The 26430-nt window shown below is 43.0% G+C and overlaps 1 protein-coding gene across 1 annotated transcript in view; it reads left to right on the forward strand.

Moving 5' to 3' along the window:
- Positions 1-26430, forward strand: part of ABCA4 (ATP binding cassette subfamily A member 4) — a gene marked incomplete at its 5' end in the record, with an annotated part of 95986 nt that overhangs the window by 19719 nt on the left and 49837 nt on the right. Inside the window, 12 exons of the mRNA XM_027854806.1 lie at positions 598-663; positions 4370-4459; positions 5968-6142; positions 11251-11382; positions 11714-11853; positions 12982-13119; positions 14563-14756; positions 16675-16756; positions 22421-22626; positions 23373-23421; positions 24507-24772; positions 25924-26048. Coding sequence (XP_027710607.1) covers positions 598-663; positions 4370-4459; positions 5968-6142; positions 11251-11382; positions 11714-11853; positions 12982-13119; positions 14563-14756; positions 16675-16756; positions 22421-22626; positions 23373-23421; positions 24507-24772; positions 25924-26048 — 1663 coding nt within the window. The remainder of the gene's footprint in view (positions 1-597; positions 664-4369; positions 4460-5967; positions 6143-11250; positions 11383-11713; positions 11854-12981; positions 13120-14562; positions 14757-16674; positions 16757-22420; positions 22627-23372; positions 23422-24506; positions 24773-25923; positions 26049-26430) is intronic.

Consider the following 26430-nt stretch of genomic DNA (forward strand, 5'->3'; position numbering starts at 1 on the left):
TTCTCTCCTATCCTCCAGTAAGTAGTTCCATTAGGGCAGCGGAATGATTGGTTGACCACAGATGTCCAGCTTTTAGTCGTGCATTCCCATGAGCGCCATGTGATCGTAGGTCTGGGGCTGGAAAGCACCTTGCAGACGATCTACTCGAGCCCCCTCATTTTACGGATGAGAAAACCAAGGTCTCAAGAGGTTGTGACTTGCCCAAGGTCACACAGGAAGCAAGTGGTAGGGCTGTGATTTAACTCAAGACCCTTCCCACTGCACCAAATTACTCATATTAGTGTGGGCTCCTCTCTTTTCTGTCTGCTTCAGCACTCCAACTTTCCTGAAAGTATATAAGAAAACCAATGATATAAGAATATGAGAAAATACAAGAAAACCAAGGCTTTTTTGATGAAAGTATGCAAAACGGTCAGTCCTTGTGGGAGGTTGTAGTTCTGGTGTGTTATGGCTAGCAAAACTATAAATATCTATAATTACAGTCTGAGATTCACACAGATAAGTCCCAGGCACTCCAAGAATGTAGTTGGGTGGGGTCCCAGTTAGAACATTTAGTCTACACCTCCTTGTTTATGTGTGTTTGTGTGTGTTTTCCAGGGGACTACGGAATACCACTTCCTTGGTTTTTCCTTTTGCAAGAGTCCTATTGGCTTGGAGGTGAAGGTGAGTCTTGAAAACCTTGGAACTAGCTGTGCTATGCTGTGCTGTCCTGTTGAGATATGGCTGACTGGCTCAGGTCCCTTTCTGGAGCAGCTGGAGAGATTCCAGTGGGAATGCCAGTTGCTGGCTTTGAACCTGGGTAGCCCATCATTAGGAGGGTGTTATTAGTGGGTGAGTCAGCATGCCACCTGAGGGCCCTCTGCTGCATTGCAGAGGCATTTGGGCATCTGAGAACATCCCCCACATGTGTCCCCAGTGTGTGTGAGAGATGTCTGATAAGCCCTTTAATTCTTGACAACATGAGTGAGGGAGATTGAGTAACTCTCTCAGGAGAAGCCTGAAACGGCAGCCCTTTCGGCACTGGGTGTTAATGACTGTTGGAAGTCTTTGGGGTGGGGGCAAGGAGATCCCTGGGAATCATAGAAGCAATCACTTGGTCCCTGAGTCAAATGGGACCTTGAAAATCAATTAGTGCAACTCACTGCCCCATCCATAAATCTCCTCTACAGTGTTTCTTCCCCACCCCCAAACCAAATGTCTTGCTTTTCTGTTTGTATGCCCAGCATTAACAAAGAGAAGGGGAGAAGAAAGCAAATGAACATTTATTAAGTTTCTCCTATGTTAGGCACTGTATTAAGCACTTTACAAATAGTATCTCTTTTGATTTTCACAACAACCCTGTGAGGTAGGTACTATTATAATCCCCATTTTACACTAGAGGAAACTGAGGCCAACAGAGGTCAAGTGACTTGCCCAAGGTTACATAGCAAGTAAGTGTCTCAGGTTGGATTCGAACTCAGGTCTTCCTGACTCTAGGCCCAGAGCTGCATCCTCTTTACCACTTCTTGCTTTGTGCTTTGTAACTGCTTAACACGTGCTTTTTCATTCATTCATTCAGTTTCAGGGATCCTTGAACTTCTTTGTGTTATGGACCCTTTTGGCAGCTTCAAGAATGCATAAAATAGAATGCAGAGGATTACCAAAGAAACCAATTAGATTGAAATCATTTTCCCCCATCCAAGTTTGTGGACCCCTGAGGTCTATCCACAAGTGATCTGTGGAGCCCAAGCTGGGAATCTCTGATTCTAACAGTCTTCTAAGCTCTGTTCCAGTGGACTCTCCCTGCCTTAGACTTCCATTAAATCTTAGCTCAAAGAATACCTCCTCCAAGAGCTCTATACCGATCTCACACGTTGCTAGTATTTTCCTTCACACCCCGACGTCATTTTGTGCTTACTGTGCACGTATTTCTGTACAGGGTTAGGCAGTAGAGTCCTGTACCTAGTGTCAGAAAACCTGAGTTAGAATCCCGATGGCGCCATGTGCTTGCCAGACCTTGGGCGAGTCACTTGAACCTCTCAGTTGCTTCATTTGTAAAATCAGGGGGTTGGAACGGATGGCCTTTAGCTCTACGTTTATGATCCTTTGTGGGTTTTGTCCAGTAGAATGTAGGCTTCTTTTTACATCTTTGTCCTTATATATCACCAGAGCTGAGCCAAGCGCCTGGTACACAGAGGTAGATTCATAAATGCTTGTTGAATGAATGAATAAATGGAGAACTGAGCCTCTCTTTAAAACCTCCTCCTCCTCCTCCTGCCTGTTCACCTGGTCTTCATCCTCTCAAACCCTTAAAAGGAACAGGCTGTTCTCCCAAGATGAAGAGACTTCCAGAGTTTCTGGGGGGTTAATCTTCAGAACAAATATTCTGAGGTCCCTTTCATGTTGACACAAATACACAGAAGACCCTAAGGAGGAGAGATAAAGGCATTTGTTCTGCCATGAAGCTTTAGATAGCCGTTCACCTTTGCCACTGATCAAGGACACCTGGCCAAGGTAGAGTTCTGGAATTAAGGAGGGACATCACCCTTTTTCTTTTGGTATCTGGAGACAGAGGCAGAGAAAGAAACTTCAGGGACAAGGCCTTAAGCAGGCTCTGTGGGCCAAGGAAATGCTTCCCAACCTGAAATGTGAGAAGCCGGCCTTTCCCCTCCCCTCCCTGCCCAAAAAAGGGACTTTTTGGAATTGGCTCCATAGTGGTAGGCTTGTGCCTGGGTTAACCCTCCCTAGGAAGACCCTTTAAACATCCATGTATTGATTTGTTCTGTCTCAGGTTTTACCTAGGTTTTGTGGGCTTAGGTGATTTAAAAAATAAAAATTACTTTAAACACAGAGCATTCCGACAGCTTGGTGGTTTTCTGTGCAGCTTCTCCTATTTTTTTTTTTTTAGATAGTCAGTAAACATTTATTAAGAGTTCACAATGTTCCAAGCACAGGGGATATAAATGAAGGCAAAAACGAGTTCCTGAGCTCAAGGAGCTTACATTCTGATGGGGTAGAATGAATGAATTTTAAAAAGAAAGAGAGTGAAAAGGTAGGGTTCCTTCAGAGATGGGAATCCTTTATTCAAACGGGCAGCCTTTGGAATCGATGGAGAAGCCCTTGTTTGTTTTAGGCAGAAAGCCAGTCCCTGGAGCATCCTTGTAAACAGGTTGTCTGTCCTTTACATCATATCACATCACAACCTCACCTCGTCATGAAAATTCTTTTCGTAAGAACCCCATCCTTCTTCAAAAGGTAATAGCAGAGAAGCGCACACAGAAGGATTTGCCTAAATATCCCTCCCCCAAGTATCCCCCCCCACTGCATGGTGGTGGGATCACAACACGGGGGGCTGCTCAGGGACAACTGGGATCAGAGATATAGAACCAGAGGGAGCTTTAGAAATCATCTAATCCCACCCACCCCCTCCTTTTAATAGATGAGGGAGGTAAGGCTTCAGTTCCCTCAGAAGGGAAAGGACTTGCCCAAGGTCACAAAGATACTCCAAAGGCTTACCCTACCTATCTACCCTCACTTTCTACCTCCTATCCACCCCCACCCTCCCAATTCCTCAAGGTGATTGTCTGGTATGTAAAAATGCATAGGACCCAGAGAGTAAATAATGAAACATACCTCCCCCCTTCCAGGTGGAGAAGCAGGGACTACTAGGGCAGAATGTTATTTACAGATTCAGGTGAGGTAATTGTACTGCATGATTTTGTATGTACTATCTGTGTGATGGGGGAGGGCAGGAGGGGAGGGGTTTTTTTCTCCAAAAGGAATGACTATGATATAAAAACAAAAGGCAATGAATGACAAAGCCGATCTTTAAAAATAGCAAAGGAGTCCCCCGTGTGACAGGACTCACCCATACACTCCTCACCTCCATCTGTCCCCCTTCCCTCACTGCCTTCATGGGGCCCTGGACTGGGGAGAGGAGCAGTGGATATCTGAAGACCAAATAAACCTTGTCATCAAATCAAAGTTAAAAGCCGCCTCCTGACAGGCTCTTTCACTTCCTGGCACATCCCAACATACTGAAACTGTCTGACTTTCAATGAAGCTTGTATTACAAAGCCCTCTGGAACGCCAGTGACTCCTGGGCAGGGATTGCGCAAGGGGGCACCCGGAAAGCTTGAGTGAAAACTCTCTCTGGTTTCAGTACGTCACAGACGGCTGCTGAGTTGGGCAGGGGCGGTGGGGGTGGGGGTGGGAGTGGGGGTGGGTACCCGGAGGGGACCTGATGCTAAGGTGCTGACTTGGCTGTTTGTGTCTGCCTTCCTGGGCTGCTTCTCACAGGGAAAACTCCTCAGCTCTTATCTCCTCTCCCACCCTCCAACCCTTCCCACATCTTATGGAGAGAGTTAACTCTGACTTTTGGTCCCCATAGGATGTTCAACAAGAGAAGAAAGGGCCTTGGAAAAGAATGAACCCGTAACAGAAGAAATGGAAGACCCAGATCACCCAGAGGGGATATATGGTATAAATCCTAGACCAGGAGTTCTTCAACTTATGTGTCCTGGGCCCTTTGGCAGACTGATGAAACCTATGAGCCCCTTCCCACAATCATATTTTTCACTCCCTAAAGTAAAATATATAGAATTAGAAAGGAAACAAATTATATTGAAATACAGTTTTGTGTGTGTGTATTTAAAGTTCACAGACCCAAGATTAAGAATCTTTGCCCTAAATAAAAAAAAATTACAAATAAATATATAATAAAAAAGAAATAAAAAATAAACAGAAAAGCTAAAAAAGATAATAAAAAGAGTAGAAAAAATAATTTTAAAAAAATCTTTGCCCTAAGTAGACCAACAGGAAAACCCAAGCAAAGGAAAGGGGAAATCTCTGAGAAGTCACCAGAGTGACAAGTCTACTTGCGTGAAAGGAATCCCAGAGAAATGGATGGTTTTCATTGACAAAACTAAAGCTGAACCCTTTGGAAAGGATTAGTTACACATGTGCAAAAAAGCATGGGGCAGGGGGAGAAGGACAGGGGATGCCCAGACATGAGCATATATTTCCTGGAGAAAGCCTATCCAAAAGTAGGTAGTGTGTTTATGCCCTTGTTAAGTGAATCCCAAGTGAATTATACAAATACACTGACTTCACTTCCGAGGATTTAGCAAGAACAATTAGTTTGGGTCACTGGGCCCTGAGACGGATATGAGCTATGAGGAAAGGCAGAAAATATAGCCAATGCTCTGACTTTATGTGCAGGGGGGAAGCCAGCTCCAGAGAGCCTTCCCCTACCTCAATTGTGGTCCAGAAAATCTGAGAGCGCCATCGCTCTGGTCTAAGTTACCTAATGATTCCTAACTGGTTGGCCCAGGTTCAAAGTTGTCATTTCCCAAAGCCAAATTCTCATCTTTCATGCCAGGATGACATTTTGACTTTCTTTGGAGTGGGCGACAAAGCCAGCCTTGGAATCAGAAAAACCTGGGTTTAAATCCTGCCTTGGACACATGCTAGTTGTGTGAATATGGGAAAACCAATTAAACTCTGAATGCCTCAGACGACTCTAGGTGAGAGCCTAGATTTAGAGCTAGAAGGCATCTGAGAGGTTATCTAGTCCATTTTACAGGAAAACGTTTAACAGCTCTCCAGAGAAAAGATGTACTCATGACATGACTTTTAAGTTTGACCTGCATTAACATTTTCTCCATCATGTTCTTAACTCTACACAGTCAACAAAATGTAAGTTAAGCCCTGAGTATTTGCCAATTTCTGAAGTATAAAGGGCCACACTGAAAATTTTCCTGTCAGCTCTCTAGAGCCAGTAAAAGCTAGTTCTGGCCTGCTGCTGCCTCTGGAGCCTTGGTCTGGTAGGGAGAGCAGTGAGCCTAGGTCAGGAGACAGCTCTTACTCAGCTAGAAAGCAGGGTCAATGTAACTTGGTCATCAAGGGATATAAACTACAGACACAGTGCTAGGGGACAGACAAAACCTAACATCCCTCCACTCATCTGTCAACCTCTTTTTCTCTAAGATACCTTCTTTGAGAGAGAGCTCCCTGGTCTAGTCCCTGGAGTGTGTGTGCGGAATCTGGTGAAGGTCTTTGACTACCACAGCAAGCCAGCGGTGGACCGCCTGAACATCACTTTCTATGAGAACCAGATCACTGCCTTCCTTGGGCACAATGGTGCTGGGAAAACCACCACTATGTGAGTACTTGGGGAATCATTTATAAGAGCCTCAGGCTTCTTCTTGGGATGGGAGTGGGGGAATGCACTCCTTTCCCAGTGATGCATCTTAGGATCCAAGACTTCCTTCAGAGCTTATCTTAAGTGCTATGAGATCTCTTCAGTGGTCAGTTAGGGAGAGTTACTTGGTGCAGTGGATAGCACCGAGCCTGGAATCTGCAAGATCTGAATTCAAATCCAGCCTCAGACACTCACTAACCATGTACAAGTCACTTAACCTCTATCTGCCTCAGTTTCCTCAACTGTAAAATGGGATACCTCCCAGGGTTGTTGTGAGAATCAAATGAGATAATAAAGAGCTTAGCACAGTGCCTGGCACACAGTAGGTGCTTAATAATAAGTGTTTGTTCCCTTCCCCTCTGATTATCTTTTATTTTGGGGGGAGAGGGGAAGGAAATGAACCTGAGGTTCTATTAGCATAGAGAACTCCCAGTGAGGAAACCCCCTTCTACCAATGCAAGTTGGCACCTGCTCTTCCACTTCTAATCTTAGAGAGAATCTTCCAAGGCACTGAGAAGTTAATAGACTTGCCCAGGAATAGATAGCCATTATGCATCTGAGGCAAGCCTTGCCCACAGCTCCTGCCGATATAGAGACCAGCTCTCTCTTACCCCCACACCATGACACCCCTCTTGGTTTTACTTCCTCAGAGTACCTTATGTTATCTAGAAAGCATGCTGTCTCCCTAATAGACTGTAAGCTCTTTGAGGGCAGGGACTTTCATTTTGTACCCCTAACAGTGTCTTGTACACATTAAGTGCTTAATTAATGGGATTGCAGCTTTAGAGCTAGAAGTGACCTCTGTATGATCCAACTTCTCCTTTTACAAATAAGGGAACTGAGGCCCAGGGAGATGAAGCAACTTGCCCAAGATGATGCAGGAGTTATATCAGAGGTGGGATTTGAACCCAGGTCCTTCGCTCCAGATCCAGTTTTCTTTCTAGTGTATGACGCTGCCTCCTTTGACATAATCCTACATACATTTATACAGTGCTTACTATGTGCCACAGACTCTGTGCTAAGCGCTTTACAATCATTTTGGTTGTTCAGTCGTGTCTGATTTTTCGTGGCCCCATTTAGGGTTTTCTTGGCAAAGACATTGGAGTGGTTTGCCATTTCTTTCTCTGGCTTATTTTACAAATGGGGAAACTGAGGCAAACAGGGTTATGTGACTTGCCCGGGGTCACATGACTAGGAAGTATCCGAGGTCAGATTTGAACTTATGAAGATGTCTTCCTGACTCCAAGTCTGGCACACTATCACTGAGCCACCCGGCTGCCCCATCATTACCCCATTTGATCTTCACACTCTTTGTCACATAATAGGACCCCTTCCTCTCGTTCTAGTCTTAGCCCTTCCTTATTCTTCCCCTTGTCCTCTATGTTTCAACAACACTGGCCTCCTGGCATTTCCCTACTCTCTCTTGGCTTTAGCTGTCCCTCATACCTACAATGCTCCACCTCCTCGCCTCCACTACCTAGTTTCCCTAGTATCCTGTAAGTCTCAGATCAGATCCTCCCTTCTGCAGGATGTCTTTTCTGGTCCCCTCTGGCTGCCTATCCCTTCCCCTCTTGGGAGTCTTCCAATGGACTCTCTCTATCTCTTGTATCTCATCTCCCCCACTGGAATGTGAGCTGAGGTGGGGTGGGGTAGTGGTGCTATGTAAATCCCTTTACCTTTCTTTGAATCTTCAAGGCTTAGCTCAGTGCCTCCTACCTAAGAAATTATTCTCTCCCTTTGTTTCATGGTCATGAATGAGGGCGAACTGCATTCTTCCTCCTCAATAGTGTTGGCTCCCTTCTGGGTTGTAGCAGCAAGAAGGAAAGTTATCCCATCTGAGATCTTATGAGATATCTTTTACACATGCAACTTCCAAAGCTGTAACATAGTCAGAGCTTGTAAAAGGCAGTGTGGCATTGCCGAGAGAGAGCTGACCTAGACCTTGGCGTTAGTTAGGAAGACTTGGGTTCAAATGTTGCCTCTGCCACTTGGGTGAGTCACTTAGCCAGAAAGCCCTCTAAGACTCCAAGCTGCAGAAAGGGAGAAGTTTCCTCACTGGAAGTCATTGAAAATCCTGACCTGGGTGAGGAAAGGCAGGATGTTGGTATTGGAGGGAGCTCCAACAGTAAAGTCTAAAGACTGGTGTTCAGATTCCAGCTCTGCTACTTTTTCTTAGCAATGTGACCTTGGAACAATCAGGTAACTTCTCAAAGTCTCAGTTGCCTCATCTGTAAAATGGGGGTGATAATACAACTAACTCACATCATTGTCATGAGGAAAGAGCATGGTACAGTGTTATCTGAGTGGAAGCCATTGTCACTACTACCAACCTTAAAGGAGGCTTATGAGAATCAAATAGGCTGATGTCTATAGAGTGCTTTATTACTATATATTTGCAAGTGTGAAATTGCTGTTATTTTTGATAATGAAAAGCAGTGTGGTATGGTAAATAAAATGTGGGACTCAGAGCCTGGGTTCAAGTCCTACTTACTAGATGTATAAACCTGGATAATCAATGTATCCTCTTTTAGCCTCAGTTTTCTCACCTGTAAAGTAGAAACAATAATAGCTATAGCACCTACCTATTGGTTTATATATCTAGTAAGTAGAACTTGAACTCAGGCCTTCTGGGCTCTGAGTCCAACACTTCATTCACCATATCATACTGTTTTTCATTGTCAAGAATAATAGCAATTTCACACTTGAATAACTACGTGTAAAGTGCTTTGCCAACATTAAGTCATTATATAAATGTAGGTTATTATTATGGTCAGATGATAGATAAATCATTATTTGGTCTCGCCTTTGTATAATGTGTTTTTTTTTAATTACTTTTTGGTGCACTTCTGCCTTGGTTTAGGCATGTTCTTATAGCAAACTGTCAGATGTGAGGTTAGCAGTGGAAAAATTTATAAAGCAGAACCATTCCTGGAGGGTGGTGGGAGGGGAGATGGGGAAGGCCAGAAAAAGCTTCTAGGCGTCTCCCTGGACTTTCCTGAGGGTTCTCAAAATGGGAGATCAGATATCAGGCTCCTACGAGACATCTCCAGGGAGCAGCAGATATCTCTGCTGGCCCAGTGAACCCAAGAGTAGTGTAGCCTTTGGGGCTTTTGGTTTCTGGCAGAAGATAAGGAAGGAGAAGCAGATGTGCACGCCCAGCGTTGGAATGTTCCCGGGAAGGGAATGGAATGTCAAGTCCAAGACGTCGTCTTTGCTTCTCTTGCCCTCTAGTGGTCCTCAGTGGACTCTTTGTTTGTTTGCAGGAGTGGGGTTGGGCAGGCAGAGCTGAATCCTGGAACCTTAGATTTAGAAAGGACTCGGGAGAGGTTGTCTGGGAACACAGAATCAGGCAATCCAGAATTAGCACCTACTATGCGTCAGGCGTGAAGCACTGGGGAGACAAAGAAAAAGCAAAAATATCCCCTGCCCTCAGGGAAGTAGAAAACATGTACATACATGAGTGCATAGGAGATCGATACTGAGCAGATGGAAGGCAGTTCTACACTCCTGCTGAGTCCGCATTTGAGCTCGGAATCTTGAAGTTCTGGGATTCTAAGAGTTAGAGGTGGGAGGGAAAGCATTCCAGGCATGAAAGTCAGCCGGTGAGATGGGAGGAACAGCAGTAGACCCCTGGACTGATCCATGGAGTGAGTGCAGAGAAGTCACGGCTTAACTGGAAAGATTGGAAGGGGCTAGGATGGCGAAGTACTTTAAACGCCAAGCAGAGGATTTGATCCCAGAGGTAACAGGGAGGCTTTGGCATTCATTGCGCAAGAGCTGGAGCGGACCTGGAAGCTAATTCAATCTGTTCACTTTTGGATTGAATAAACTGAGGCCTAGGACTGTGAGGAAGGGCCAGAGCTAGGATTTGAACCCAGATCCTTAGATTTCAAATTCAATATTCTTTTCATTAAAGCCATGCTATTCTAAACCAACCCCTTCCTGAAGCACAAATCTTTTTTTTAATAACTTCTCCAAAAATTCATCCAGAGGCATCATGATATTGTGAATAGAGGATGTCTGGAGTCAAGAAGACTTGAAAGTCCTGCCCCTGGCACATATTAGGTACTCCATTTAATCTCATAGCACCCCAAGGACCTCACTAAGATTATAAATTATAGATGAGCTGCCAACTTGCATGATGGAGGGAGTTTCCACAGTTGGAGTTCCCCAAATTGATGCCATCACAGATCTAGCAAACAAATAATCATTCAAGCCACTGCTTGAACATCTCCCAGAGATGGGGGACTCACCCCCCCATAAAGCAACAACTTCTTCAGTTCTCCAGCTTCTCCATCGCTGCTTTGTTCCTGTCGTATTTCCCTTTTCATCAGTTAGAGCTCCTCGCTCATCTCCCAAAAGCAAGCTATCCATAAAGGCTGAGGGCACAAGATATATTTGCCAATGAGCCTTGTTAGTCTGTGAGTCCTAACACAAAGAGGGTCCTAGGATCATAGATTTAGGGCTAGAAGGGGACCTAAGAAGACATTTAGTTCAACCCCCTAATTTTGCAGGTGAGGTTAAAGTGACTTGCCCAAGGTTATCCAGGTTGTAAATGTCCAGGATTAATATCTGAACTCAGGTCCTTGGACCAGAACCCATTGTTCTTTTCCCTGCATCTCAATGACTGCATTTGTTGCTTTACATAGATGTTGATGAATAATCCTTGTAGCATTATAGATTTAGAGATAGAAAGGGCCTTAAAGCCCATTGAGTCCAATCCCCTCGTTTTTACAGATGAGGAAACTGAGGCACAGAGAGGTTAAGTGATTTGCCCAAGGTCACACAGCTAGTAAATGTCACAGTCAGAATTTGAACCCTTGTCTTCCTGACTCCAAGCCCAGGACCCGAAGGAGGGAGATGGGTGTGATTATCTGAACTAGGAGTTACGTGAGCACAACGGCTTAGCTCTGTCTGTGACTATTAATCGTCTCCTTTAATGACTCTTTGGGTTCAAACTAGAACAAAGGGAAGATTTCTCCCTGGCTTGGGCTGAATGGTGCTGCCATTCCAGCATGTCCACATGTTGGTGTACTTGTCCAAAGAACGTGGCGCCTTGTTTTCTCCAGGTCCATCCTGACCGGGCTGCTCCCTGCAACTTCTGGCACAGTGCTGATTGGGGGCAAGGACATTGAGACCAGCATGGACTCCATCCGGCAAAACCTTGGCATGTGCCCCCAGCACAACATACTATTCCACCAGTAAGTACAACATGCGTGAAGACTGCCCATCTTCCGGATCTCACCTCTGGTTCCTCTGACTGGCTTCCCCACGTTTCCATCTCTCCTTCTTCCGGGGTTGCCATGAAAACTATTACTCCCAGAGGTTTAGCCTTAAGGTTCTGGCTCTCCTTGGTGAGTCCCTTCCTTCTACAGGAGTCTGATTGAACTCCAGGTCATTCACTTGAATTATTTATCTAATTGAGAATTAAACTGAGGTGAAGATGTTTTCCTTCTTCTAAGGGGTGGCATTTGAGATGCATCTCCCTGGGCACCAGGGCTCTGAGGCCCTTTCTCTGTTCTGTTCCCATAGTCTCACAGTGGCCGAACACATCCTGCTTTATGCACAGCTGAAGGGGAAGTCTAGGAAGGAGGCGTACCTGGAGATGGAAACCATGTTGGAAGACACGGGCCTTCACCACAAAAGGAACGAAGAGGCCCAGAACCTGTCAGGTGCTGAGCTTGCTCCGAGGCTGTTCCCAGGCTCGGTTTTTGGCAGCCTTGATTTTAAGCTGGAGGGTGGGGAGGGGGAGGGGAGGAGGGATGGGAGGAGGGATGGGAGGAGGGAAGGGGAGGGGAGTGTATTAAAGAGATGCAGTTGTTATGGTGTGGCTGATGAACCTCACAAGGGGTTAGGGCTTGAAATTGATGGACCACCAAGAAATGATTGGAAAGTTCTTTAAAAATGTCCTGATCTTTGGGAAACATTCTGGGAGTAGCTTTCCTGTCTATCGGTTCTCATATGGGATGAACAATGGAAAAGGTCAAGCAGCCGGGTTCATTCATTCATCCATTCATTCATTCATTCACTCACTCACTCATTCATTCAACAAGCATTTATTAAGTTCCTACTTTGTGCCAAGTCATGTTTTATTTATTTGTTTTTTGGATCAAACTTGTGATTTTAATGCTTTAAGGAACTCCCAAGTTCCTTATATCAAAGCAGTTTAACACCTGAAATTTAAAGTCTTAGAGATTTGCCTGGGGCCACTGAGAAGTTGGTGACTTACCCTCAGTCACATGGCCAGTATGTGTGAGGCAACACTTGAACCCAGGCCTTTCTGTATAAAAACTACTTCTCTGCCAGGTTTTATCGGTTCTAATATTTATAAAAGTTTGGGCTAAAATATGAAGGTGGAAATGGTGTGTATTGGCCGATGGGAGGGTGGCATCTCCAGATGATTCGCTTCCAGAAGACCTTCTGTATTGAGGTGAGCCTTCCTGGAACCCAGCTCTAGGAGCCAATTCTAAATGTGAAGAAAAGAGTAGGGGGGCAGGTAGGTGGTACAGTGGATAGATCACCAGCCCAGAAGTCAGGAGGACCTGAATTCAAATGGGGCCTCAGACCAAACACTTGACACTTAGTAGCTGTGTGACCTTGGGCAAGTCACTTAACCCCAATTGCCTAAAACAAAACAAACAAAAAAAAGAGAGAGAGAGAGAGAGAGACAGAAGGGGAGGAAGAGACTTGTTTTCCTTAAGTTGGCCTCCCTCACTATGAAGGTCCCGGTTATCCCCTTGTTTTCTCTTTCCTGCCCTCCTTCGCAAACATTGTGATGTGAATGCCCTCTGTGTCTGTAGGGGGCATGCAGAGGAAGCTGTCAGTTGCCATCGCCTTCGTGGGAGATGCCAAGGTGATAGTTTTGGATGAACCCACCTCTGGGGTAGATCCCTATTCTAGGCGCTCCATCTGGGATCTGCTCTTGAAGTATCGCTCAGGTAACGGACCTCAGCCGGGGGCTGGGGCTGCTGTTCTCTATGTGCCCTAGGCAATAACTGAAACACAGACTGGAACCCAGGTTCACAAATGGGGTCTCCTAATAGGTAGTTAAGACCGGAGAACCCGAGGAATTCTGTTGAAATTTGGATTTACCTGTTACTTAGGTGGATCCAAGCTCCTATCAAAAATCTGGGGACCTTGAAGCATCTAGATATGTATTGGAAACTGTTGATATAACCCCAGAGTATCCTAGAGAAGTAGGATTAATTCATTGTAGGTCAGAGCCATCTGAAGCATTGGGTGAAGCAACGCACTGATGTCCCTAATGTGCTCAGTGGTTAAAGTGAACATTGACCCCAGCCAAAACAAATAAGCAAACCACCCAAAAGACAAAACACAGAAGAATTATTAGGCTGGTGCCTTAATAAACAGTCCAGGAGCCATGTGCTGAGTGTAGAGACATTCATTAGATTAGATAGAGACAGCCATAGATTAGGATGGGAATTCCTCAAACTTCAAGTGTTTCCTTCCCACTAGTTTTGAATTACCTTATACCACCTTCTGCCAATGAAAAGAATACATAATAAAGGTCAGAGTCAGAATTGTAACTCAGACAGAGCACTTGGCCCTTTGCCACAGGGCGGGTTTATTTAGAGGGTACTGATCTTGGGGGTACTTCCTCCATCACTCACTTTGCCTCCCTAGCAACACCAGCTACCATATCCCAGGTGTATAGGAGCCCAGGTGAGGCTACACCATAAATCTCCCTCTCTCTTTCACTTGTCCCAAGTGTCAAAATTTCTAAGTCATTGCTTTGGTGAAAACTCCTGTTAAATTGAACAGTGAATGTCCACTGATGAGAAGACACGTACAGAGATTTCCCAACCATCTAACCACTGCATAAGCTTTCCATGTGCTATTCACTGGTGGTTTAACAGCCTAGAACTCTACTTGCCTCCTCTTCGAATAGTGCCTCTATTTAGTGTGCATGTACCTGCTTCCCAAAGACTTGAAGAGAGGTACTTAATCATATCATGACATACCTAAAAACATACCAATGTGCAGCTGGTATGGTTGATAAGTTGATTAGGTTCAATTAATAACAGTAAATTGTGGCTCATTCTTTGGTCCCTTCATACTGGGCACTCATAGTTAGGCCCTAGGCCTGGTCTTAGAGTTGGACATTGTCCAAGTTTTCCCCTGGATCAGTGCTATGGGATGAAGCCTTCTCCTCTCAACTTGACTGCCATTTTTTTCAAGCATTTAAGTTGACTGGTGCTATGCCTAGAACATATGCATGACCATTTAAATCCTTGGCCTCCTGCCTTGCTGAGAGGGCCTAGATCTGTAATTTCACTGATATAGGGAACTCCCAGGTGAGGAAACTCCCTCTACCAATGCAAGGTAGCATCTGAATGGTCTCTCTTGCTCCTCCCTCCCAGGCCGAACCATCATCATGTCCACTCATCACATGGATGAGGCTGATCTCCTTGGGGACCGGATAGCCATCATTTCCCAGGGCAGGCTGTACTGCTCAGGGACTCCCCTTTTTCTGAAGAATTGCTTCGGCACGGGTTTCTATCTAACCTTGGTGCGCAAGATGAAAAACATCCAGAGCCAGGGGAAAGGCTGTGAGGTATGTTTCTGTCTGGCTCCCTCACTGCCTAGCGAGACTGCAGCAACCCGTCAGGTCAGCGATTAGGGCAGGACAAAATAAGAGAAGGAACGCCTGGGCTGTTGTCTCTATAACCGCCCCAGAGGCTCGTCTGCATTCCTGGGCTGAATCTTGCGCTGAGACAGGCTGCCATTATTTGGACTTGTTCTCTTTGTCCTTGTGGAAAGTTTTCAGAAGATGTTGATAGACTAACATTCCCAGATCTCCCAAAGGGAATGGAATCAATGCAAAATAAATAACTGCCTGTGGCACAGTGGGAAGCATGTTGAACTAGGAGCCCAGGGGCCCTCGTTCTTGCTTTAGCTCTACCAACAGTTGGCTCTGTAACTTTGGCCGGGTAGTTTTCCTTCTCTTGGGCCTCAGTTTCCTCATCTGTAAAATAAGGAGGTTGCACTAGATGGTCTAGGAGGTTCCTTCCAGTTTTAATATTCTAGGACTTTAAAAAAATCGTATAAGGAATCAGTGTAAGGAACTCCTGGTGAGGAAATTCCCTCCTGCTTTACAACAGCTCTGCTGTTACTTAACAGTCTTAGGGAGTTGCCTGGGGCGTTGAGACATTAAGTGATTCACCCCAAATCCCCTGATTGATTTTATGGGGTTTTTGGTTTTTGAGTTTGTTTTTTTTTTGTCTAGGTAAAAGAGGTCATTCTTTGCTTCATTTCTTACCTAGCCTTAATCACTGAATGGGTGTTGCCTCAGTCAAACTGAGACCTGGGAAAGACCTTAGCTTAAAAAGGCCAAGGCCTCCCATTGTATCTGGGCCAACTGAAGTTGTACTGATCTGTATCTTGCCACTGGACCCAGAGGGCTCAGGAGGAGAGAGTGAGGCTGCTGACTTTGCACAGGCCTCCCTCCCTTAAATCCAATTCACTTGTAAGTCATGACATCACCTTCCTGATGGTCCTCTTCAAGAACAAGGACAAACAATGGAGGATTCCCCCAAGATCACACAACTAGCTTGTTGGTTTTTTTTTTAAGCAATCAATTAATAAGCATTTATTAAGCACCTACTATGTATCAGGTGCTAGGTGCTAGATACATGAAGTAAATTAATAATAATTATAATAACTAGCATTTACATAGCATTTTAAAGGTTTGCAAATACTTTGCTTTAACAAATTAAATGAATTAACAAATGTTAACTCATTTGAAACAGACCCTGTCTTCAAGAATCTATCAAGAGAGGAAACATGTATCCTATCTATTGTATTCATACGATATAATATGTAGGGAGGTTATATGTGTGTGTATATATATATATGTATATACACATTCTACAAAATAAGTAATTTGAGGGGATGAGTCACTGGTAGCTGGGGTGATTAGAAATGACTTCATGTAGAAGGTGATGTCTGAGATGAGTCTTGAAGCAAGTAAGGGATTCTATGAGCTAGAGGTGAGGAAGGAATGCATTTTTCCCAGCATAGGAAATAGCCTCTAGAATTCCTGAAGGTAAAGGGATTTGTGAGTAGAGCAAAGTGTAGTGCGAACTATAAGGCCAAGATCAGGAAGGAAGAAGAGTGAAGCCCAGGCAGGGAGGATGACCTGGGAGAATAAATAATGAGGAATGGTGGGACTGGAGGTCCTGGTGAGGATGAAGAATAGGGTTAGGAGTGAAACATAGGCTGAGGCATAGGAAGAGATAGGATGATAAGGGCTTTTTCCCTTCCTCTCCTGCTCTATCCCTCCTTTGCCCAGTAACAGCTTCCTCAATGACATTCTCAATAATCGCATTATACTGATGAGATTTTTTTTGTTTACCATTCCTAGCTATGGCAAAATAGGGATGGGGATGGTAATCAAGGAGAACACGTGCCTATTGGACATGACTACTGAAATGATTGACATTTTCTCATTCCCTTTCATTGGACTGTTGTAGGACACCTGCAGCTGTACACCCAAAGGTCCATCCATCAGCTGCCCAAAGGTTGGAGAGATAACGGCAGAACAAGTATTGGATGGTAAGCAATGAAAATGTCGGCATATTGTACTTTGGGTTGGTGTCCTTCTGTTTTTATTTCCATTTCTCATCCCTGCCTTGTGTATCCTGCTCTGCAGAACTTTAATGACAGGAAGAAAATATGCCCCCTGTACCTCTCAGATCTAACCAAGGCTAAGTGTTTTCTCCCTCCCCTTCCAAATTAAAAGGCCCTGAGGTCTAAAAATGACATCTAAGGCCCTGGGTCATAGGATCAAAGCTTTAGAGCCAGAAAGGAACTTAGATGCCACTGAATCCGACTCCCTCATTTTACAAATGAATACTCAAAATGACTTAATCATTTCAAAGTTGTTCTTAGAACAGTATTGCTGTTACTGTGTACAATGTTCTCTTGGTTCTGCTCATTTCACTCTTTGTTATTTCATTCAAGTCTTTCCATGTTTTTCTAAAATCAACCAGCTCATCATTTCTTACAGCACAGTCATATACTACAACTCTTTTAGCCATTCCCCAATTGATGGGCATCCCCTCAATTTCCAGTTCTTCGCCACCACAAAGAGAGCTGCTATAAACATTTTAGAACTTATAAGTTCTTTTTCCTTTTCCCCTAATCACCTTAGGAAACAGATCTAATAACAGTATTGCTGGGTAAAAGAGTATACACGGTTTTTATAAGTCTTTGGGCATCATTCCAGATTGTTCTCCAAAACGATTGGATCAATTCACAGTTCCACCAACAGTGAATTAGTGTCCCAATTTTTCTCTACTCCTTCCAACATTTGTCACTTTCTCCTTCTATCATTTTAGCCAATCTGATAGGTGTAAGATGATATCTCAAAGTTGTTTTAATTTGCATTTCTCTAATCAATATTGTTTTAGACCATTTTTTCATATGACTATATATAGTTTTGATTTCTTCATAGAAAAACTGCCTATTCATATCCTTTGACCATTTGTCAATTGGGCAATGACACATATTCTTACAGATTTGACAAAGTTCTTTATATACTTGATATATGAGACCTTTATCTGAGAAACTCTATAAATTTTTTCTCCAGAACTTCTGTTTTCCTTCTAATCTTGGCTACATTGGTTTTATTTGTACAAAAAACTTTTAATTTAATGTAATCAAAATTATTCATTTTATACTGCATAATGCTCTCTATCTCTTGTTTACTTATAAATTATTCTCCTACGCATAAGTCTGATAGGTAATATGTTCCCTGTTGTTCTAATTTTCTTATGACATCTCCCTTTATACCTAGGTCATGTATCCATTTTGACCTTATCTAAATAGTAAAAGGTTTAAGATATTGGCCTATGTCCATTTTCTGCTAGACTGCTTTCCAGCTTTCCCAACAATTTTTGCCAAATAATTCTTATCCTAAAAGCTTAAATCTTTAGGTGTGGTATTATTATTATTATAGGGTTGCTATATTCATTTGTATGTCTATTCTATTCCACTGATCTACCTTTCTATTTCTTAATATCTTAGTACCAGATAGTTTTATTAATTACTTCCTTATAGTATAGTTTAAAATCTGGTATAGCTAAACCTTCTTCCTTTACACTTTTTCATTAATTACTTTGATATTCTTGACCTTTCGTTATTCCAAATGAATTGTTTTTATTTTTTCTATCCCAGTAAAATAATTTTTTGGTAATTTAATTGGGATGGCAGTGAATAAATAGATTCAATAAAATTGTCATTTTTATTATATTGGTTCTACCTACCCATGAACAATTAATATTTTTCCAATTATTTAAATCTGACTTTATTTGTATAAAAAGTGTTTTATAATTATGTTCATGTAGTTCCTAGGTTTGTTTTGGTAGATACATTCCCAGGTATTTTATATAGTCTACAATTATTTTAAATGGGGTATCTCTTACTATCTCTTCTTGCAGGGTTTTGTTGGTGATATAAAGAAATGCTAGTGATTTATATAGGTCTATTTTATATCCTGCTACTTTGCTAAAATTATTCCACTAACTTTTTAGTTGAATCTTTAGGATTTTCCAAGTGTATCATCATGTTGTCTGAAAGAAGAAATAGTTTTATTACCTCATTATTTTATTTTATTACCTCATTAAAGAATGATTCTTTAAATTTCTTTTTCTTATTCCTATTGCTAGCATTTCTAATGCAATATTGAATAATACCGGTGACAATGGGCATCTTTGTTTCACTCGTGATCTTACTGGGAAGTCTTCTAGCTTACCTCCTTTACAAATAATGCTTACTGATGGTTTTAGATAGATGTTTCTTATGATTTTAAGGAAAAATCCCTTTATACCTATGCTTTCAAGTGTTTTTAATAGAAATGAGTGTTATATTTTATCAAAAGCTTTTTCTGCATCAATTCATGTAATCATTTTGTTATTTTTGTTATTGGTATCATCAAGCACCTACTTTCTATAAGGAGAGAAGGTGCTGCCCTGCATTAGGAGAAGGAGTTTCCTCACCTGGGAGTTCCCTATACCAATGAGATTACAGGTGTACAACCTAACGTCATGTATAAGGGATAAATAGATAGAAAGATGAATATATATATGATAGATAGGCAGATAGATTAGATAGATAGATAGATAGATAGATACATAGATAGATAGATACATAGATAGATAGATAGACAGACAGACCGACCATTTATTAAGTGCCAGGAATCATGCTAAGCATTAGAGATTTTTTAATCTCTATTTTTATTTAATCTCAATTTAAAAAAAAAGAGAGACAATCCATAAGTAGGAACTAGAAATAGGAATAGGTGGCGGGGAGAGTACACCCCTGTAACGACAAGTCCAAAGAGCAAACAGAGGGGCTGGAAGGCTAGGAGTAGGGAAAAAACCCAATTTCACTGGAGAGGGATCTCTCAGGTGAGAAAACTCCCTCCAGCAAAGTAGATTGGCACTTTCTCTCCAATTTATATTCTCTAGTCTTGGAGAGTTACCTAGAGCACTGAGAGGTTCTGACTTGCCCAATGCTCTCAGGGCTGCAGTGTGTCAGAAGTTAGGGAGGAGGTAGAATGTAAAAGGAAGGAGTATTGTGGGTATACAAAAAAACTACAATACAAATTTAAAAATAACTAAGTGCATAAAAATAAGGTTAAACTGGGTGGCCTGGGAGACTTAGGGAGGGAGGGACTATCTGGGGGAAATCAAGAAGGCTTTAGGGAGCTGGTGGCAATTGATCTGGGCCTTGGAGGAGAAAAATGTCAATAAGTGAGAGGAGAGGAGGGGGGAAAGAAGTCAAGCATGGTGGGTGGCATCCTCAGAAATACACAGGTATATAGGAGAGAATAGGGCAAGAAGAGAAAGCAATGAATCATCCACTGTGGCTGAAGCATACAGTAAGTGTGTAGGAATAATGTGAAATAAGTCTGGAAAGAAAGGTCAATAGCAGATTTTCAAAGCCCTTAAGTTTATATTTTGTTCATTGGGCAACAGGAGGGCCCCAAAGGTTTAGATGCAGAAGTGATATGATTGGAGTTCTGCATTAGGGAGATTACATTATCTAGGGATGCAGGCAATCAATCAGTCATAGAACATTTATTAAGTGCCTACTTTGTACCAGGCACTATAGATACAAAGACAGTGTGACCAAGTTTCCAGCCAAGCTTGCGGGCATTTTTCATGCCAAGCTTGCGGGCATTTTTCATGCCCCTAATTTCATATGATTCTTAATTGTTGTAGAGAATGCTGACAGGATGCTATGAACCTGTGTGTGAGGGGCAGAGCTGGTGCCAGAGCTTTTTGGGTGAAATACACACTTTGAGACAGAGAGAGACAGAGAGAAACAGAGAGAGAGAATTAAAAGGACTTTCAGAGCTGCAGCTATAAAGGAGAAGCTGGTTTCTCAACATGTCCCTGAAATCCACCATGCTTTCCTAGAGACTTCAAAGAGAAATTTTCCCTTTGTTGCCATTAGGGTCTTTCTCTCCTGGAGTTGAGATCTTATCTAGTTTCCATCTTAAGAAATTTCACTCTTGTCTATTTTCTAGTAAATATCTGTAGAGATTCTTCAATTTCTATCTGCTGTTTTACATAGATAAATGGGTTTATTCATTATTATTTGTGATGCTTTTTTATATAATGAGCATTTGATGGGAAAGAGTTAAGATGGTGAGTTTAAACTAAAGGGCTACCCTCACTCTTGAGGGCTAGGGACCAGAGAAGTGGCTTTAGTTCTGACCCAGACTTGTACCTTTAGATGAGCATTATTTAATGGGGGGGTGGGCAGATAGATATAAATCTAAACTAGTATTCTTCTTGGAGAAGGGTCATAGCCTTTCTTTTATTCCCCACTAAAGGCAGAAATTACAGTCTCTCTTGTAGAAGGGGTGGGGGATCAGATTCCAAGAATTGCTATCCAAATCACCCTTGAGCCATGTCTAGATATTTAGACATCCCATGTAGGCATATGTGTTGTTTAATCATTTTTCAGTCATATCTGACGCTTTGTGAGCCATTTGGGGTTTTCTAGGCAAAGATACTGGAGTGATTTGCCATTTCTTTTTCCAGCTCATTTGACAGATGAGGAAGCCGAGGCAAAACAGGGTTAAGTGACTTGCTCAGAGTCATACAACTAATAAGTGTCTGGGGCCTGGATTTGAACTCAGGAAGATGAGTCTTCCTGACTCCATGCCGAGAGGTTCTATCCACTGCACCACCTAGGTGGCCTATAGGCATACACATCTCACAACAAAAAATGAATCTGTTCCTGCCCTTGAGTAATTTGCATTCTGCAAGGGGAATCTAATCCAAGAGGTTGCCCTTCTCCCTCAATTTTCATTTCTTGTTACCCATTTCTAAAAATAAATATGACGCAAAGGATTGAAACTCTTTGGGGGTATTTGTATTTTATTTTCACATTCTTGAGAAGCAGCATGGTATAGTGCAGGGGTAGGGAACTTGTGTCCTCCAGGCCACATGTGGCCTTCTAGGTCCTTGGATGTGGCCTTCTGACTGAGTCCAAGTTTTACAGAACAAATCCTTTTATTGAGGGGATTTGTTCGTGAAGTTTCGATTCAGTCAAAGGGCTGCACTTGAGGACCTAGAGGGCCACATGTGGCCTGGAGGCCACAGGTTCCCTACCCCTGGTATAGTGGATAGAGGGCTGCCTCCGAGCCTTGAAGAAAGACCTGATTGTTGAATGGCTGGTTGGTTACTATATTACTTCAGGGTGCCCCTTATGGGCGTGTTTGCCACCCTGCCTCTTGTGCCTTTCATGGGAATTGTCAAACTAATGCAATTTAACTTGAGCTTTACCCCACATTCTGGCTCCTACTACTCCCCACATTAAAAAGTTCCAATAATGAGTAGTGAGTTTGCCGAAGGATAGATGGGAGAAGAGAAGGGGAAACAGCAGAGATTGTAGCAAACCTACAAACCAGAAAATTGGTCTCTGGATAAGATAGTCACATGAAGTTTTTCCTGTTCTCCCCAGGAACTAGCATCTCTCCTGCCAACCCCCCACCTCCACCCTTCTTCCCCACCCCCTCCCCCAACTATTACCTCGTATTTACTTTGTGTCTTGTATCTACAAACTGTGGACAAGCTGTCTCTCTCCAACAGAATGTAAGCTTCCTAAGGGCAGGGACTGTTGTAGTTTTGTCTTTGTAAAGGCACATAGTAAACCCCTGATTAATCCTTACTGATTAACCGATAACATTCTGACTCTTTCCAGGAGATATAAATGAGCTGATTGAAATGATCCGCCACCACGTGCCAGAAGCAAAGCTAGTAGAATGTATTGGCCAAGAGCTTATTTTTCTCCTCCCAAATAAGGATGTCAAGCAGCGGGCCTATGCCAGCCTCTTCAGAGAGTTGGAGGAAACTCTCCCCGACCTGGGTCTCAGCAGCTTTGGGATATCTGACACTCCACTAGAAGAGGTAAAAGAGGCTCTGCTGGGGATTCTGTGAATTATCTTGGTGTAAGGGATTCTGATAAACTCGGTGAGGTTCCTCAATGTACCTGAAGAGATGATACAGGATGGACCTTCATACCTGGAGGCATCAGAAAGGTCTGTCTGGCAGGCCGGGCATCCTGACACCTTATTGAGAGGAGCCAGGGTGCTCCTGTGGTCGCTGCTGCAAGGTGATTAGTGACTGGGAGTCAGAGGTCAAGATTTTTTTGGGAAGAATGACCCCTGCCCCAAGTCTATAAAGTGAGCTGGTTGAGATTCTCCCTCTCTCTGTCTGTCTGTCTCTGTCTCTCTCTCTCTGTGCACCTCTCTTCTTCCCTGTCTTTCTCTGTGTCTCTTTCTGAGTCTTCCCCTCCCCGTCCCTTTCCCCTTCCTTTCCCATGGATTGCAGACCAGAGTACAGCTGAGCTATGGGAAAGAGGGAGGAGGAACTCATCAAATGGATCAGGGATTCATTTGACCAATCCTCTCTTACACAGGCCTGTGTCTTATCTTCATACTAGATTGTAAGCTCAATGAGGCCAGTGTCTGTCCCTTCTCTAAATTTTTTATCCTTTATGCATATTTATTAACTGATTGAATGAATGAATGAAAAGCTAGAACGTATTTTCCCCCACATAAACTTAACAAAATCAAACTTTTGGACAGATTTTCCCAATGACCTTTTAGATAGAAGTACCCAACTCACATCTACAATTTCCTTTTTTTTGGCAGATTTTCCTGAGGGTCACAGGAGATTCTGAATCAGGAGCACTGTTTGTAGGTATGGGTTGATGATTTTGTTTTCTGAATTGGGAGTGCTGTTTGTATGCTGGAGATTGTGTTTTTGTTTCTTTTTAAAGAATCTCTCACTGTGAGAATCACTTCAGTTGAAGCCTTGGGGAGCTCAAAACAGCTGTCATTTGCCTCTCTAGAGCACATCTGATGTTTCCCATTGTATGATCATGGCTTTTAAGTTAGAGTACTGGGTTCAAAAACCCCCTCTGCTGCTCACTACTGTGTGATCTTAGGCAATTCCCTGGGCCTCAGTTTCCTTCTGTAAAATGAAGAAAAATGAAGAGGTTGGACTAGATGGCCTTTCAGCTCCCTTCTGTCTCTAAATCTATGATCCTATAATCACCTGCCTTTGTGCACAATGGCAAGGAAAGCTATAGGTAGAAACTGTTGAAAACTAATAGTGAGAAAGCACCCACCCCCCCCCCCCCCCCACATACTTTGGGACTCACTATCCCCAACCCCAAGTCCACTGGAAGGCCAGATTTCCAGAGCAAAGCTACCTATCCCTCTCATGGTTCTAAAGTTAACCTTGAGGTTATAGGGTTTTTTCAAATGCCATCAGATTAAACCCCATTCTAGTGTTGTCTCCAGCATTAAAATATTCCATCCTAGAGGGTAGGGACTACATTTTGCCTATCTTTTTATCACCAATACTTAGCACAGTACCAGGCACATAGTAAGTGCTCAATAAATGCTTGTTGATTGACTAACTAAGCTGGCCTCAGAGTCAAGTAGACCAGGGTTCAAGTCTAGCCTATGACATATATTTGCTATGTGCCTCTGGGCAAGTCAGTTAACGGTCCCAGACCTCCAGGGAGCCCCCTAAGATTGGAAATTGCAATGGAGGTACCAATCTGCATTGGTGGGAGAATTTTACTCACTGGGAGTTCACTATCCTTATTTAAATCCTAGGTCCAAAAATATGTAATTTACCATGCTAAGTGCCAAGGACATGGTATGATTTTCTACAGGCCGCTATGGATAAAGATGGCTGGTAAACTTTGGATGATATTTTTTCATATCTTCCTTGTGAGCATTCTTTCAAATGATCCCTTTAATTTCCAAAATCAGGTAACACTCAGCAGAAAGGACCAAGTTTTAGCTTTAGAAATCCCAGTTCCAGTAGAAATGAGAAAGCAACAAGAGGACCCCAGGCCTCCAATGGCTCCTCAGCCCCAGAACAAACCCATCCTGCTGAAGGCCAGGCAGGCAAGGAGCCTTCTGACAGTGGGGTGCAGCTGAACAAGGGGCCTCAGCTGCTCTGTCAGCACATCCAGGCTTTACTCATTAAGAGGTTCCACCGTGCCGTCCGGAGCCACAAAGACTTCCTTGCTCAGGTATTCAGCCCTTTGGTTTTAATCAAATGTTCCTTAGGACTTGACACTGTTATGAATGGTGAGACAGTTCTAAGGTTTGTGATTCCAACCTGGCAAGCTTTTTATTATATCTCACCTGTTATGCATTCATGATCTCATAGAAGTATTCTGCCTCTCTCCTCTCTCACCTGTCCGTCTCTTCACTCCTCTCCTCTCCTCTCTTCTCTGTCTCTCTTTCCTATCTCCTTCAATTTCTCCATCTGTAAAATAGGGATAATAATAGTATCAACCTCACAGGATTCTTGTGAGGGTCAAATGAGATAACCTATATGAAAAGCTTAGGTATTATTATTATTATTCAATATCACAAAATGGCTTCATTAAAATCAAACTCAACTGAGTAGTAAAAATAGTATAATTTATATTTATATTATATAGGCAACTCTCTAAGACTCTCCTTGCAGAACAAGAGCTGATATAAATTGATGAGGGTTTTCCCTCACCATGAGCTCCCTACAGCAGTAAAATCAACAGATTCAGACCCCCAAAAAAAGATAGAGTGAAAATGTTCTTATAAATTATTTAAATATTTGCATTGAACTTTATAGTCACTTCTTAATTAATCCTCACACTACACCTGGCACATCAGTGTTATTATTATCTCCCTTTTTTAACCTAGGGGAAACTGAGCCATAGAAGAATATAAGGTATATAAGGTAGCACAGTAGATGGAGTGTAGGACTTGGCATCAGGATGACCTGAGTTCAGATCCAGTCTCAGACACTTACTGTCCCACCCTGGCAAGTCCTTCAATCTATGTCTGCCTCAGTTTTCTCAACTGTAAAACGGAGATACTAATAGCACCTACCTCCCATGGTTGTTGTGAGGATCAAATGAGATAGTATTTGTAAATTGCCTGGCCCATAATAGGTACTTAATAAACACTAGCTATTGTTAAGTGATGAGAGCCTATGTGGCATAGTGGAAAGAGTGTTGGGCTTGGATTCTAAAGACTGAAATTAGAATCCCAGTCTGACCACTTCCTAGAGGTTTAAGAAGGCTGGAAAGGGAGTGTGGTAGGGGGCAGCTTATGAAGGGCTTTGAACACCAGCCAGAGGGTTTTACCTTTGCCCCTGGAGGTGATCAGGTCTAACATCTCTTTTGTCTAACAGATTGTGCTCCCAGCTGGCTTTGTGTGTTTGGCTTTGCTGCTTGCTGTCATCATCCCCCCTTTTGGAGAGTATCCTCCTTTGACGCTTCACCCCTGGATTTATGGACAGCAGTATACCTTCTTCAGGTCAGGAGTCTAAGAGGTCACTAGGTATCTTGCTTCTCCTGTTCTTTCTCTGGTCTATGACACACATTTGTGTGTCACAAGTGTGTCCATACCTTCCTAAATAGAGTTGTAGGCTGCTCCAAGGGCCTTTGACCTGCCCACTCTATTGGGAAGTTAATGAATTCTCTACCACTGGCTGACCATCGACATCTGAGCTTCTGCTTTCACTTCCTGGAAAGTTATAATATAGGCAATATCCAGAGTCAGGCAAATACCCATAGAAAATGACCCACAGAGAGAAAGAACACCATTAGGGGTTGAAGCCAAACCTCTACAGGTCATACATATTATATACATCTTTGGGCCTTCATAAGATGCATTTATGTTTAAATGTTCCGGCTCT

The sequence above is a fragment of the Vombatus ursinus genome, unplaced genomic scaffold, assembly GCF_900497805.2.
Source record: "Vombatus ursinus unplaced genomic scaffold, bare-nosed wombat genome assembly UNPS02010639.1, whole genome shotgun sequence".
In the NCBI taxonomy this organism is placed as follows: Eukaryota; Metazoa; Chordata; class Mammalia; order Diprotodontia; family Vombatidae; genus Vombatus; species Vombatus ursinus.